Source organism: Anabas testudineus, chromosome 18 (assembly GCF_900324465.2).
Source record: "Anabas testudineus chromosome 18, fAnaTes1.2, whole genome shotgun sequence".
Lineage (NCBI taxonomy): Eukaryota > Metazoa > Chordata > Actinopteri > Anabantiformes > Anabantidae > Anabas > Anabas testudineus.
In genome coordinates this window covers 11,838,591-11,854,226 of record NC_046627.1, presented here as the reverse complement: position 1 = coordinate 11,854,226, position 15,636 = coordinate 11,838,591, and the positions used below count along the sequence as shown (strand labels likewise).

Genomic DNA, 15,636 nt, shown 5'->3' with positions numbered 1-15,636 from the left:
ACAAAATAAAGGTGTTTCTTTCTTTCTTTTCTTTTTTCTCCATGCACAGAACCAGGTGGAACTCCACAACTGATTTTCTTGTGTATAAGACATGTTAACATGAATAATTCAACAATTCATCTGGTAGGTTTGATTATAGCAACCTTGAAATTCTGGTTCGTAGCCTATTTGTAAAGATAGATTTGATCTAGTCAAAAGGATCTAAGTGATATATTGATGGTTTATAAATGGTTCTGGAGTATTTAGAAATATATTAAACCAACAGTATAGTTGCAAAAAGCATACGAATCATAACAAGTTTGCATTTTAATAGAGGTCATCATGCTTAGAAATTGTTAGAATAATTAATAACAGTTAATAACAATTGAACACCTCTGCTACCACCCAACTTTAGTAAATAGCATAATACTGTATAAAGTACTCTACAGAACAACAACAGTCATTATGATAGTCAGTAAATCATAAGAGATTAGTTTGGAGATCTGTTCAGATTCTGCCAGTTTTGACCTACAGGTTGTGAATATATATATATTTTTTTATGTATAATTAAAAAAAAAATAACTTTTCTTGGGCTGACCTCTGGGGAAGGGGGTGGAGGTGGCCTCAGATAGCTTTTCAGACATTATTCAGATGTATCTTGGTTGTATTGACTTTTTTTTCAGTAAATCTAACCTCACTTGTGAACACATTTTGCTGCCTCTTTGTTTGATTTTGACCCTGTAAAGCAGAGAACTCTACTGAATCTGAGAGAGACAAAACGGTGACACCACAGGAAGTGGCAAGTCGAGCCAGGAGGGGAGGTCGTTGAGTTGTCTTAAAAGATAAATAGTATTTATTTTCTTTAACATATGAGTAAGTCATTTGTTTGAGACCAGGGAAGATTTTGGCCTACAATGCAATTTATATAAAAGTTAGAAATAATAATAATAATAATAAATTTATTCATAGAGCACTTTTCTAAACATATGTTACAAAGTGCTTCACAAGAGAGACAAAAACACATGTAGCCCAACAAGACCAACTTGAGCAAGCACTTGGCAAACAGTGGAGAGGAAAAACTCCCCCTAGAGGAAGAAACCTCCAGCAGAACCAGGCTCAAGTTAAACGGCCATCTGCCACGACCCGTTGGGGTGCAGGAAACAGTTATACAAACAAAACAATTATACAAACAGCTACCACATCGGTCCTTGGGAAGACCAGTTCCAACGTAAAGACATTGTAATCTAATGGAGAGTCTTCCCAAAGACAGATTTGTTTTAGCTTACAGAAGATCACAAAAGGCTCGTCGGTAGAGGTATGTTTTAAGGAGAGATTTAAAAGATGTTACTGAGTCAGCTGATCTTATTTCCTCAGGTAAGCTGTTCCACAGTTTAGGGGCTCTAACTGAAAAGGCTCTGTCACCTCTAGTAGTCATTCTGACATCGGGGACATACAGAAGATTTCGACCAGAGGATCTCAGGCTACGTGCAGGCTCAGAAGGCTTTAAAAGCTGGGATAAATAGCTGGGGGAAAGGCCATGCAGAGCTTTAAAAGTTATTAATAAAATCTTAAAATCAATCCTAAAACATACTGGCAGCCAGTGTAAGGAATTTAATACAGGAGTAATGTGATCGTATTTTCTTTTTCTAGTTCGAGTCGTGCAGCTGAGTTCTGAACAATCTGGAGCTGATTAATAGATTTCTGGCTGAGACAGGTGAACAGACTGTTGCAATAGTTAAGACGTGAGGAAATAAATGCATGTAAGATTACTTCAGTGTCATGAAATGATAGAATTGAACGTATTTTGGAGATATTTCTAAGATGATAAAAACATGTCTGGACAAGCTTTGTGACATGATGCTCAAAGTTTAGTTTACTATCAAATCAAACACCAAGACTTTTTGCAGTGGTCTTAGAATTAGCTAAGAGAGAATCTGTGCAGGGCAAAATGTGTTTGGTTATACGTTGTGGACTGATAACAATTATTTCTGTTTTGTCAGAATTCAGCTGCAGGAAATTTTGAGCCATCCAGCTTTTTATCTCATTTATACACTGATGTAAGGAACTCAGTCCCCCGTGGTCAGAAATCTTAAAGGGACAGTACAGCTGAGTGTCGTCAGCATAGCAATGAAAAGAGACACCGTGTTTACGAATAATATGTCCCAAAGGGGGCATATACAAAGAGAACAAGATTGGGCCCAGCACTGAACCTTATGGAACTCCATACTTCACAGGAGAAAAAGACGACTTGTAGTTATTAACAGTAACACAAAACAATCTATCGGACAGGTATGAAGAGAACCAGTCCAGTGCAGTGCCTTCTATTCCAGCCCAGTGCTTTAGCCAATCTAACAAAATTTAGAAATAAATTGAAAAATTACACCTATATATCTGTTTACTTAGTGTCAAACATTCATTTATTTCAGAAATAGTAATAAACTGTCTAAATGTGTTGTTTTTTCTAGTTTGTATGAAAATGGTGTAAAATGGTCAAAACAGATTATTGTTAGATGTTTATGACATATCTGAATCTGACAGCAACAGTCCTCCTAAATTTTTATTGTGAATGTGTCTCACAAATGTTTTTTTATTTTTATTTTTTTTTATTTGATGTTGTAATAAAGTTATAGTTAGTTTAAATGTTTGGACTGAAAAAAGACAAAAAAAGAACAATGATTTGCAGACAACACAGTGGAAATTTAATTCTGACAGTGCTACAGTCTAGACTTAAATAGACTGTATATTATTTAAACAGTAGTTTAATACGTTTAGAGGTCAACACACAAATGATTTCAGCACTAGACAAAACACCTCTAAACAAAGTGTTGTAACCCTGGCTCATTAATAAAGGTGCGACATAAGAAAAACAACCAAGATGTTAAAAAGTTAAATAACATTAACTTGTACAACAAAATATATCTTTTACTTTTTTTTATTCTTTTCTGAAACCAAAACAGTAAGATGTGTTAGGAAGTTTAAATATAAAGCTATGGGTTAGTGGTGAAGAGTAAATAAAGATGACACACAGCATTAATTAAAAGTTTTAAGAGCTCATCTAGTGATTAGTGTATTGTTTCACTCAGTTGGGGGACTTTAGAGCTCAAAGGGTTAAAGTTAATTCAAATAGTCATTAACCATATAAATAAGAAGTATATAAGGAGGAACACATGTACATGATGCTACTAAAATTAGAAATTAGAAATATAAAAAAACAAACAGGTCTATTTAACAACCTGTTATTAACTAACTGATTGACATAACAAAATTAAATCTGACCTAACTAACCTATTCTAACTACCCAAACATAGATACAACCAGAACAGCATTACCCAGACCTAATGTAATGTATAGAAATCAAAATAGACTCAGTGTCACTGCAGATCGTGTGTATGTGCACATAAAGACTGAGTGTATGGATAAGTGTGTGTGTGTGTGTGTGTGTGTGTGTGTGTGTGTGTGTGTGTGTGTATCTCTATCTATGATTTAGCCACTTATACACAAATCAGAAATTGATGTTACAAATATGGACAAAGTTCTAACAAATAAATCTAAGTCTGAGGCTTAGCAAAGCTTTAAAGTAGTTACAAAGCACCAAACAACTAACACCAAACTCAAAGAGAGTTTTCCCGTAGATGCTTAGAACTGGCAATGTGACCATTCAAAATATGTTTGATTAAATGTTGTCTCAGGTTTCCTCTCAAAACTATTGCAAACTGAACCTTCCTCCTTGAGCAAAGTCTTCAAGGTCTTAGCTGCCTTCTTGTTGTCTTCTTGAGCCTGGAATAACTGGTCCAGCTGGTATTTAGGAGAAATTACATTAATTAAATATGGAGATAATACATTTTATTAAAAAAAAGGCTTCTCATGCTATTTTCAAGGTTTCAAGATTTTTAAAAAATCTAAATTAAAATTACACTAGCTTCACTTTCTTCTCACAACTGTAGTAGCTGATGTTGATTTGATGCAAAGTCAATTACAGGAACAAACTAAATATTTTTTTAACAAAGATGGTTTGGATTATAGAAGTTAGTGGCTGAAAATATGTAATAATACCATCAGTGATGATGATGACACAGACAAACTATGTTTCTCGTTTTAGTTTTGGGGTTTTTTAAACAAGTATAGAATATTTCCTGTTTATTCTTTGGAACAAAGGTCTGGATAGAAGTGTATTGTGAAGTGTATTGTGATAAATAAAGTAAATCTCAAACAGATTGTCAGACGCCTGCCATTCTCTTAACCAATAAACACTGATCTTTGATCTTATCCAAAGGGACAAGTCTTAAGCCGTTGAGTTGTCATCTATCATCTGTATCCCTTCAATAACAATAAGTCACCTATATGAGATCTTGTTCCATAGTACCTATAATTATGTATTGGTTTGTACTGTCCAGGTACAACATTAAAACAAATACAGATAAACTGTAGACTGATAGTTTGAGTGAATAGATGAACCTCTGTTTTAATTGTATCCCCCTGTTTCTTCAATGTCTCCACTTTGGTCTCAGCTTCCTTCATCATCTTCTCCTCAGCCCTGAGCTTCTCGTTCACCTGAAAGTGAAAAGGTGATGAGAGGAAAAACATTTGATCAAGTAGATGTTCACACAGTGTTTAGTCTGTCTGACATCACATTTGGAGGGAAAGTGGAATTAAAATTATGTACTGTACATGTAACATAAGCTAAGGTTCAATCAATGTTTTTTCAGAGTTCACTGATCAAATAAACTGAGCTGATTAGTTGGGATTTGTCTGTGTTTATCAGTCAGGTCACTACTTCACTGACTTTAACTATATATATATATATATATATATATATATATATATATATATATATATATATATAGAGAGAGAGAGAGAGAGAGAGAGAGAGAGAGAGAGAGAGAGAGAGAGAGAGAGAGAGAGAGAGAGAGAGAGAGAGAGAGAGAGAGAGATAAACATGTACAACAAACTTGTCTGATCAGTGTTGTATCATATTAACACTGAGAGAAACTCAGTCTTAACCTGTGAAGGATTTAATCTGACAGAAACCAACAGAACTCCAGTTTTGTTGTTGCTTTCTAGACTTGTAGCTGAAAAACACTTCTTTGAAATGTTATAGTGAAACAAGAGATACATCTTAGACCCTAATATTTACTTTGGTCATGCACATCTAACATAGACTCCATATTTCCCTAAATATCAATAAAATGCAAACAGCAATTCTATGTTACAGTACACATATTTGCTATTGCAATTTATTTCATATGAAACATAACATCTAGGAGACAAAAACAGAACCTTTGTGATTTTCCTCTCAGCATCCTTTCTGTTCAGCTTCTTATTCTGGAGCTGTCTGTTAAACTGGGAGATAGGAGAGATGAAAAGAAACAATCATTTTAAATAGACACAGCATTTAGTCTAAATATTATAAGGTATATTTGGTTGTTAAAATAATTTGTTTAAAATTCTCTTTATATATCATAAGTGGAATGTGCTGAATGATATGACCTTAATTACTAAACATGTTAGATAAGACGTTGAAGGTTTGTTTTACATTAAAAAACAAACCTGACTGAAATAATTTGAAACAGTTGAAACAATTTAACATTTTCAGCATTTAACAGTTTATTTGATATTTTAAATTTTTGTAATAATGTAAATGTTTCTCTTCACCAACAGTAGAATCATATGTTTGATATATTTATAAGCCTACTTATGTATGTTTATAGGTTAGTTTAAATAAGGGAGAGACAACCCTGGTCACTCCCTGTCCTGCTTATTTTCTGACTCTCTCTTTTTTATCTTCTGCTGATCAGCAGCTGGTGTCTCACATTCAAGATATGTATGTATATTCAGGAAGACTGTTGTTCGTCACTTATTCTCAAACAGGGCAGTTAGTAGATTTATTTATTGTAGAAAACTATTGTTTAGTTTCTCAGATTTCCTCTCACTGTTACTATGCCTTGATCTCATCATCTGCTTTATGGAGAAGATCAAAAGAGCAATGACAGACAGAGAATTGATTTATATGAAAAGCTGAACCTCTGTGATCTTGTTCTCCAGCTGTTTCTTCTTGGTCTCAGCCTCCTTCATATTCTCTTTCTCAACCTGGATCTGTGTTTTCAATGTGGAAGTAGGAGACATAAACAGAGATAAGACATTTTTTTTCAAAAAGACGTATAAACAATATTTATTCTGCTGAATTCTCATTTGTGATCACAATCTGTTCAGACAACAGAGGGCATGATGATAAACGTTACTAACTCTATTTCTAGTTTTAGATTTGTGGTATTTAAATAAATGTGGAGTACTGTATTTTTCTGTTTGTACCTTGAAACAAAGGTCTGGATAGAAGTCAGACACCGGCCATTCCCTTCACCAGTAAACACTGATTTTTTCTTGTTCCTTGTTATTACAGAGTAACTACAATATGAGGAGACTGTAGAATAAAGAATTGAGCTGTTTTCCCACAATATCATCTATCATCTGAACCTTTAATAACAGAAAGACATCTATATGACTATGTATTGATATGCACTCTCCAGGTTTAAAATAAGAACAAATAAATGTAGACAGATTATTTGAGTGAAAAGATGAACCTTTTTGTTTTGGTCCCTCAACAGTGTCATTATTGTCTCTACTTTGCTCTCATTTTCCTTCATCTTCTTCTCCACAGTCTGGATCTGCTTTTTCACCTGGGGGGCAGAAAAAATAAAGAGAGACAAAACATTTGATCAGGTAGATTTTCACACAGTGTTTAGTCTGTCTGACTTCTTTTTTCGTATTGGTTAGAAGGTGGAATTAAAATTACAAATAGTAATTTGTACTGTACATGTATTGTTCAAGTGAGATGGTAAAACTGATTGATTAGTGGTTTTTCACCCGTGTTTATGCATTTCCATTTTAAAACTTATCCACTCTAGTAATCCTATCTCTCTCTCTCTCTCTAGAAGTCTCTATGCTTGTGCTACTCGACCTCAGTGCAGCTTTTGACACCATTGACCATAGTATTCTCCTTCACAGACTAGAAAATGTTGTTGGGATTAAGGGAACGGCCCTCTCCTGGCTTAGGTCCTATTTGACTGATCGTTATCAGTATGTAGATCTAAATGGTGATTACTCCACATGCTCTCCAGTGGAGTTTGGTGTTCCACAGGGTTCAGTTTTAGGCCCACTGCTTTTTTTCCTCTGCATGCTTCCTCTGGGCAACATTATCCGTAAACATGGTATTAACTTTCATTGTTATGCTGACGACACACAGTTATATGATTTCATCAAAACCCGATGAGATCAAACAGCTTAATAAAGTTGAGCAATGTGTAAAGGATATACGAGACTGGATGCTAATTAACTTCCTTCTGCTAAATCCTGATAAGACAGAAGTACTAGTTATAGGATCATCTGCAGCTAGAAGCAAGATTTTAGATCACGCCGTAACTCTAGATGGCCTTTCTGTTACATCTAGTGCAACAGTGAAAGACCTTGGTGTGATTCTAGATTCCAGTCTTTCATTTGAAGCTCATGTAGATAATATCACCAGGACAGCTTTCTTTCACCTCAGAAATATTGCCAAGATAAGGAATATTTTGTCACTAAATGATGCAGAAAAATTAGTCCATGCTTTCATCACCTCTAGGTTGGACTACTGTAATGCCTTACTGTCTGGCTGTTCAACCAGGTGCATAAACAAGCTTCAGTTAGTTCAGAATGCAGCAGCGAGAGTCCTCACTAGAACCAGAAGATATGAGCACATCTCGCCTATCTTATCTACACTTCATTGGTTCCCCGTGAAATTTCGCATTGATTTTAAAATACTACTTTTGACATTTAAAGCATTAAATGGTCTTGCGCCGCAGTATCTGAATGAACTGCTAGTGTCTTATGAGCCACCACGTCTACTTGGCTCAAAGGATGCTGGCTACCTGTCAGTACCTCGTATCATGAAAACTACAGCTGGGGGCAGAGCTTTTTCTTACAAAGCCCCAAAGTTATGGAATAGCCTTCCAAATAGCGTTCGGGACTCAGACACAGTCTCAGTGTTTAAGTCTAGGCTGAAAACGTATTTATTTAGTCAAGCATTTGTGTAAATAGATTTGGGATGGACTCATGGACGTAGAACATTATGGTGAACTGGTATGTTTAGATGCTGTCTTCCCAACTTTCACTGATCACTCAGGTTTGTTGATGGTGAAGTGTTTGGTTGCTCTACATCCCAGGGAGCTCTCATCTCTGTGTTTCCTTCTGAACCAACCCTTTTAGTTAGGCTGTCATAGTCAGTCCTGCCGGAGTCCCTGCTGCACTATTCTACATACACATTCACCTCAAACTTTATCCGACTGTGAATACAACTAACTGCCATCTCTCCTCTTCTCTTTCTCTTCCTGTCTCTCTGTCGAGCTACACGTCATTCCACCCTTTGTCCTCTGGACCTGTCTGACTCGTCCTGATGCCCAACTTCTGGCTGGAGATCTCGTCGCCTGGATCCACCGTTTGCCCTTTGGGATGCGTGTGGTGACTGGAGTTGGTCACAAGCTACTATGATGTCGGTCCCGGCCTCGGCGGACGTCGGAAGCTGTTTCTTGGAGGTCTCGACTCAACGCTCGATAGTCAAGGAATGGAACAAGTCTGCCTGCAATAACTAACTGGACTCCATATTAACTTAAAATACTTTAACTGTTATACTGGACTGCTGCCTACACAGCATGTAATCACCCATATGAGGATGGGTTCCCTGTTGAGTCTGGTTCCTCTCAAGGTTTCTTCCTGTTGCCTTCTCAGGGAGTTTTTCTTGCCACTGTCGCCCTCGGCTTGCTCATCAGGGACAATCAGATTATTATGACTCATACACATACACTGTTCATGTACTGTTCTTTGGTTGTGTAAAGCTGCTTTGTGACAATTGTAAAAAGCGCTCTACAAATAAAATTGAATTGAATTGAATTGAATTAATCCAAGTACCATCATCATCAGCATGCGTTATGATTATGTGAACTGTGACCCCAGTTTTAATAAGGTTGCCCAATAATTTGTATTATTTTTTATTATTTCTGTATCTGTAATTATTATTGTTGTTGTTATTATTGATTTATTTTTGTTAGTGTTTTCAATAATAAAGGGTTAAGGGAATAAAAACCAAACTTGTCTGATCAGTGTTGTATCACATTAACACAGAGAAACTAAGTCTGAACCTTTAAAGGATTTGATCTGGCAGAAACCAGCAGAACTCCAGTTTTGCTTTTCTTCAACTAGTGATTGAAATTGTTCAAGGTCAGTGTTAAAATTAAATTATTACATTGATCATTCATAACTAACACAAACCCAAACTGTAATTTAATTTATTTATTTTTGTTCTACCTGCTGTATTTGATGCTGGTTTATATTACAAAAAGTCAATTTTAGAAACACATTTAATGTATTTCGCAAAGACAAAATAAACAAATCCTGAATGACTGAGTTAAAAAAGCAGGTCTTCCTGCTGTCACGTCATTAGTTCAACTCTCTCTAAAACAGGCAGTGTCATTTTTTTTAATTAAGCCTCAACTGGTGCATTCTCAGGGAAGTAGCAAAACATAATTTGCATTTGGCAGCAACAATGTAAAAATCTATTTGTCAAGACTTTGTCTTTGAGTCAAGTTCCATTGTTGTTCATGTTTTGTAAAGTGAAATTGTTAAAGAAGTAAAATATTCACGTAAATTGACTTACACTGAGATAATATATTAAGATTATTATTATTTATTATTGTTGTTAAGAAAATGTCACCTTCTGCACACATCTTACAGAAACTTAAAAACCTAGTCTAGAGGAAATGTGATATTTCAGCTTTTCAGGTGGAAAACAGCAGCAGCGATGGGAAGATAGCATCCAATAACATCCAATGAAAGTGACAAGTGTCAGAAAGATTCAGAAAAATAAAATAATATTTGCATTGTCTTAAAGTTTCAGTATCTGATTTTCTCCTGTACAATTACTTTTGAGACTGTAAAAATCATCTAAATAAAATTTATTTGATCCTGTTTCCAATAAGTATTTAATAACAAATTAATTTAGTACATGTATTTATATTTGTATACACTTGTTAAATATTTTCACTTCATTCTTTTGGATTATGTTTGTTATAGATGGTTTTGTATTTGATGTTAAGATCAAGTCAAACAGCTATTTGAGATGTAAAACTAAATACAAACAAACAGTGAGAGGAACCTAAACTCACTAAATCATGAACCTCTTGTTTCTTGGTCTCCAGCTTCTTTTCCAGCTGCTGTCTCTGATCCTCACTCCTCTGTTTCTCCTCTTTGAGCTTCTGAACTTCAGTCTTTAGTTGATTCACCTGAGAGCAGAGAGAAGACAAAGAGAAGATGAGAGACCTGTTCTCTTATTAAGGTCAATGACTTCCAACTAACACTAACACTTTTAACATGAAGCTCCTTCATCATCTGATTTCTGCTGAGTTTGAACTAAAGTCACTTATGTGGAGGAAAATGTGTTAATGATCAACACAGAATCTAGTTTGTCTGTATTAACATTTGTTTCATTCACAATCAACTGACTAAAGAGTTTCTATCAGTGATGATACATGAGGAAGTTTCAAACTATCTTTACAGGACATCTTACAGTGTATTATGGTAGATGTCTTTAACATGGATACTAATGTGAGAAAAGGAGCAAATGTTGAAGTCATCATGAATTTAAAGTGTATTTGTGTTCAAACAATTTAAAAAACATCATGACTCTCTTTGAATGTTTGTCACTAAAGTACAGAGAAGAACTTTAAACTAATAATAGAAACTAGAAAAACAAAGAACAATGTTACTTGTAAATTCATTTCGAGAGGTGTTTGAAATAAATTACCCCTCAGTTCAATGTCTATGCTAATTTTAAAAGTATTGTATTTTGTATTGGCCTTATTTAATCCTTAAATAGCTGAATCAGAAAATATAAACAAACAAAAAATGCATGTCATTGCCAGAAGCCATGACTGTGTCTGTTAAGGTTTTAGAGGACTGATAATTATTCATGTAATTTACCACACAACCAAACATAAAAACAAAACAGATATGAAGTGATATTAAAAACAAAAAAGTAGGTGTCTGCAGGATAATTAATGTAACAAAAATAAATATATAAATATGAACCTGCTCTTCCAGAGTCTGAACTTTATTCTCAGCTTCTTCTCTCTTCTGCTTCTCCTCATCAAACTTCTGCCTGGAAACTGTTGGTAACTTATCCTGAGACAGAGATTAGAAACCAGATGAGTTTCCTTCCAGTGAATGTGACTGAACATACAGTGTGATGAACACACCACAAACATATTGTATCATGTGATTTGTAGCATTTCTTGTTTGTTGGTTCCAGTTGGAAACACTCAGCTCCTCCTGTGTTCAAACTCTGCAGTTCAATCCAAATCAAACTGACCTTTAACCAGATTACCCTCAATAAGATCACACTTCATTCTCAGTCACTGTCTCACTGCAGTGACTCTAAAGAAAAAACTGGGATCTACATCTACCCGACTGATGAGACTCAGATTCTAGGTAACCTCACCTGGAGGACTGAGAATCTTCATCTACATTGTGTCTTACAGTATGTTCAGTGTTGTTCAGAGCTGCACAGTTTGTGGAGGTTTGTCTTGTGCAGTTTACTTTGATGAACATCTACTTTTTATTTCAGGAAACTACTGAATTTATGAATTTTATTTTAAAATGATCTCTTACCAGAATGGAGGAGGACCCAGCTGGAGCAGCTCGACTTTTCTCCAACTGAGTAGAAAGAAAGAAATTAAGAGAAACATGCTGCTTTGTTGCAAATATATTAGTATTAATTTAGAATTTAAATCTTTCTAAAATACGCATTTCCCTATAGAGTTTTTTGAATTGCACATCCACAATCTAGTTCATTTTCTCTAAATAGGTTTCAAATTTTTTTCTCTTATGACAAGAAAAATTCAGAATTATTCAACAAATAAAGTTCTAATAATATTTGATGCAGAATAAAAAAAGTAATAAATAAAGATGACATACATGAGGTCTGAATGTCTGAACATTGAACATAAAATTTTCTTTCTACTGAAAACAAAACAAAAAATGTTTCTATACTGCTGTATTTGATTCCTATTTATTTTCATAGTTTGTTTCTGCTGATGATGATGATGAGCATTATTATTAGAAATATTTCACTTTGTGCACACATCTTTACTGACTGTATGTTTGCTGTAACATAAAAATGTAACCACTTGTCTGGTCACACTGTGACACATGAATCCGGGAGGAAATGTGATATTTCAGCTTTTAACTGGAAAACAGCAGCAACACTACAGGATGTCATTATCATATTTAAATATAAATAAACTCAGTCTCAGTAAATCATGAACCTCTTGATTCTTGGTCTCCAGCTCCTTTTCCAGCTGCTGTCTTTGATCCTCACTCCTCTGTTTCTCCTCTTTGAGCTTCTGAACTTCAGTCTTTAGTTTATTCACCTGAGAGCAGAGAGAAGACAGAAGAGAAGATGAGAGACCTGTTCTCTTATTAAGGTCAATGACTTCAAACTAACACTAACACTTTGAACATCATCTGATTTCTGTTGATTCTGAACTAAAGTCACTGATGTGGAGGAAAATGTGTTAACGATCAAGACAGAATCCTGTTTGTCTGAATTAACATTTGTTTCATTCACATTCAACTGACTAAAGAGTTTATTTAGCAGACAATTTTACCATAGCGACTTACAAGTGAAGTACAACGCAATCAAATATCTAATCCAAGTAGACAAACTTGAATGTAAAGTGCTCTAATAAAAGCTGTTTTACTGTTATAAGTGCAGAGAAAGATTTGAGTGCAGAGAAGGATTTGGAAGAGTTCTGTTTTTAGCAGGACCCAGCTCTGCAGCTGAGCATGCAGAGGTAGGTAGGTTATGTCACCATAGAGGAACCACAGAAATAAAAGAGTTTGCCTGGGTTCAGGTTAGCCAGTGCTGTTGAGTTGACAGCTTTGTAGTCAGGGGTCATGGCTTTGAACGAGATGACGAGGCAGCTACAGGAAGCCAGTGCATAGATCTGAGAGATACATTTTAATGGAGGCACTCAGGTGTACTACAGTTTGCCCCAATGTTGTAATCTGAAAGATTATTGACTCCAAAGTATTGGTAGTGGAGAGTGAAGCCAGACAACACTGGATGGTGGTGTGTAAAATTCATATGGTGTTGAGGAAGATGAAGAAGACTAGGCAAAGCAGAGGAAGAAGAGGCAGAAGTTGAAAAAGGAAGAAAGGTGTGGGTGGTCAGGAGGAGTTTTCAGGTGACTGGACAACTACAGCTAATATGATCAAAGAGACCGTCTCATCAGGGAAGTGAAAAGGAGACGTGGTGTTGGAATGAAGAAGTCCAGATGTGTATACAAAGAAAAGGGTCAGATAAGAAGAAGTGAGACACTCTGAGACTGAGGAGAGTAGACAGTAGTACAAGGAGATGCAGTGTAAAGTGAAGGTAGAGATGGCTAGGGGAAGCAGAGGAATGAAGTTTAGCCGCAGCAAGACAGAATACAAGTGTGTGAATGAGAGGAAACCAAATGGAACGGTGAGGTTACAGGGAGCAGAAGTAAATAAGGTGCAGGACTTTAAGTAGTTATGGTCAATGGTTCAGAACAACGGAGAGTGTGGAAAAGAGGTGAAGAATTGTGTGCAAGCAGGATGGAACGGGTGGAGAAAAGTGTCAGAGGTGTTGTGTGATAAAAGAGTTTCGGCTTAGAGACAAGTGCACTGAATACAAGATAGGAGGCAGTAGATCTGAAGATCAAGAGGGACAGACCATGTCAGATGTTTTGGAGCTAAAGTCAGAGGCCAGATTGATGTGGTTTGGACATAGTCAGTGGAGAGACTGTGAACATATCAGTGAATGGATCTAGAGGAAGGACCAAAGAAGGGGTTTTATGGATGTAGTGAGAGAGGAAATTAAGTTAGTTGGTGTGAGAGAAGAGGATGCAGAGGGTACAGTTAAATAGAGGCAGATGCTTTATTGTGGGGACCCCTGAAAGGGAACAGACAAAGATTGGTAGGAAAGTTGGTTGATTCCACTGATATTGGTTGGTGAAACCCGACTGACTCAGCTTCCAGGTAACCTCACCTGGAGGACTGAGAATCTTCATCTACATTGTGTCTTACAGCAAGTTCAGTGTTGTTCAGAGCTGCAGGAATTTTATCTTGTGGAGTTTAGTCTGATGAACATCTCTTTTCCATTTCAGGAAACTACTGAGTGTATGAAATTTATTTTAACTTGACTTCTTACCGTATAAGCAGGTGGAGGAGGTCGACTATTTCCCAACTGAGTAGAAAAGGAGAAATTAAGAGAATCATGTTTTTTGTTAAAGCCATGTAATAGTTAATAGTATTAACATTTGTTTCATTTACAATCAAAGTTTCTATCAGTGATGAGACCACCGTCTAAATCTGATCACATTCGTTCTTACGTAGTTTTCTGTCTTTTTGCTGACATTTTTTTTTAATCAATCGCCAGCAAAGCGATGAGTAGTCAAAATCATCACATATTAAACTATCTATATACTAAATTCCATGTGCTTACATAGATATTTAAGCATCTAACTTTTAGATGACTCAATGATGGATTTATTCTGACTGCTACCAAATAACAGAGAACAAAAGCCATGAGCACGCTCAAGTTGCTTTAGGGCAACACTTTTTCCCTTCTTATGCGTGCCTTCATTTTTACTATAACAGGATACCTGTGCACTTTGAGGCTAGCTTGATGACATATTGTGTCGTCAATAAAAGCGTAAGAAAGTGTGAGAAACTAGCTTAAAAGTTACAGTAATCAGATAAAGAATATGGCTGGAGAAAAGTTGTAGGTGCAGACAAGATCTTACAGAATCAACATTCAGATATTTATTTGTTGATTACTGAAACAGTCAAGAGTCATGGAAGCTGGACTTCATTCTTGTTAGGCTGAAAGTCTCCTGTCTCAGCCAGAAATCTATTAATCGGCTCCAGATTGTTCAGAATTCAGCTGCAAGACTCTTAACTAGAAAAAGAAAATACGATCACATCACTCCTGTATTAGCTTCCTTACACTGGCTGCCAGTATGTTTTAGGATTGATTATAAGATTTTATTAATAACTTTTAAAGCTCTGCATGGCCTTTCCCCCAGCTATTTATCCCAGCTTTTAAAGCCTTATGAGCCTGCACGTAGCCTGAGATCCTCTGGTAGAAATCTTCTGTATGTCCACGATGTCAGAATGACTACTAGAGGTGACTGAGCCTTTTCAGTTAGAGCCCCCAAACTGTGGAACAGCTTACCCAAGGAAATAAGATCAGCTGACTCAGTAACATCTTTTAAAACTCTCCTTAAAACATACCTCTACCGGCGAGCCTTTTGCGATCTTCTGTAAGCTAAAACAAATCTGTCCTTGGGAGGACTCTCCATTAGATTACAATATCTTTACGTTGGAACTGGTCTCCCCAAGGACCGATGTGGTAGTTGTTTGTATTATTGTTTTGTTTGTATAACTGTTTCCTGCACCCCAACGGGTCGGGGCAGATGGCTGTTTAACTTGAGCCTGGTTCTGCTGGAGGTTTCTTCCTCTAGGGGGAGTTTTTCCTCTCCACTGTTTGCCTAGTGCTTGCTCAAGTTGGTCTTGTTGGGCTACATGTGTTTTTTAGTCTCTCTCGTGAAG

General features: G+C 36.2%; 1 protein-coding gene across 1 annotated transcript in view; it reads right to left on the bottom strand.

The window, feature by feature from the left end:
- Positions 1-2,452: 2,452 nt before the first annotated feature.
- The window catches only part of LOC113168332 (trichohyalin-like), a 287,283-nt gene continuing 274,099 nt past the window's right edge, over positions 2,453-15,636 (bottom strand). The window contains exons 21-28 of the mRNA XM_033326581.1: positions 11,671-11,715; positions 11,092-11,184; positions 10,170-10,286; positions 6,558-6,653; positions 6,001-6,072; positions 5,257-5,319; positions 4,435-4,530; positions 2,453-3,774 (exon numbers count right to left, since the gene is read on the bottom strand). Coding sequence (XP_033182472.1) covers positions 3,616-3,774; positions 4,435-4,530; positions 5,257-5,319; positions 6,001-6,072; positions 6,558-6,653; positions 10,170-10,286; positions 11,092-11,184; positions 11,671-11,715 — 741 coding nt within the window. The 3' untranslated portion in view covers positions 2,453-3,615. The remainder of the gene's footprint in view (positions 3,775-4,434; positions 4,531-5,256; positions 5,320-6,000; positions 6,073-6,557; positions 6,654-10,169; positions 10,287-11,091; positions 11,185-11,670; positions 11,716-15,636) is intronic.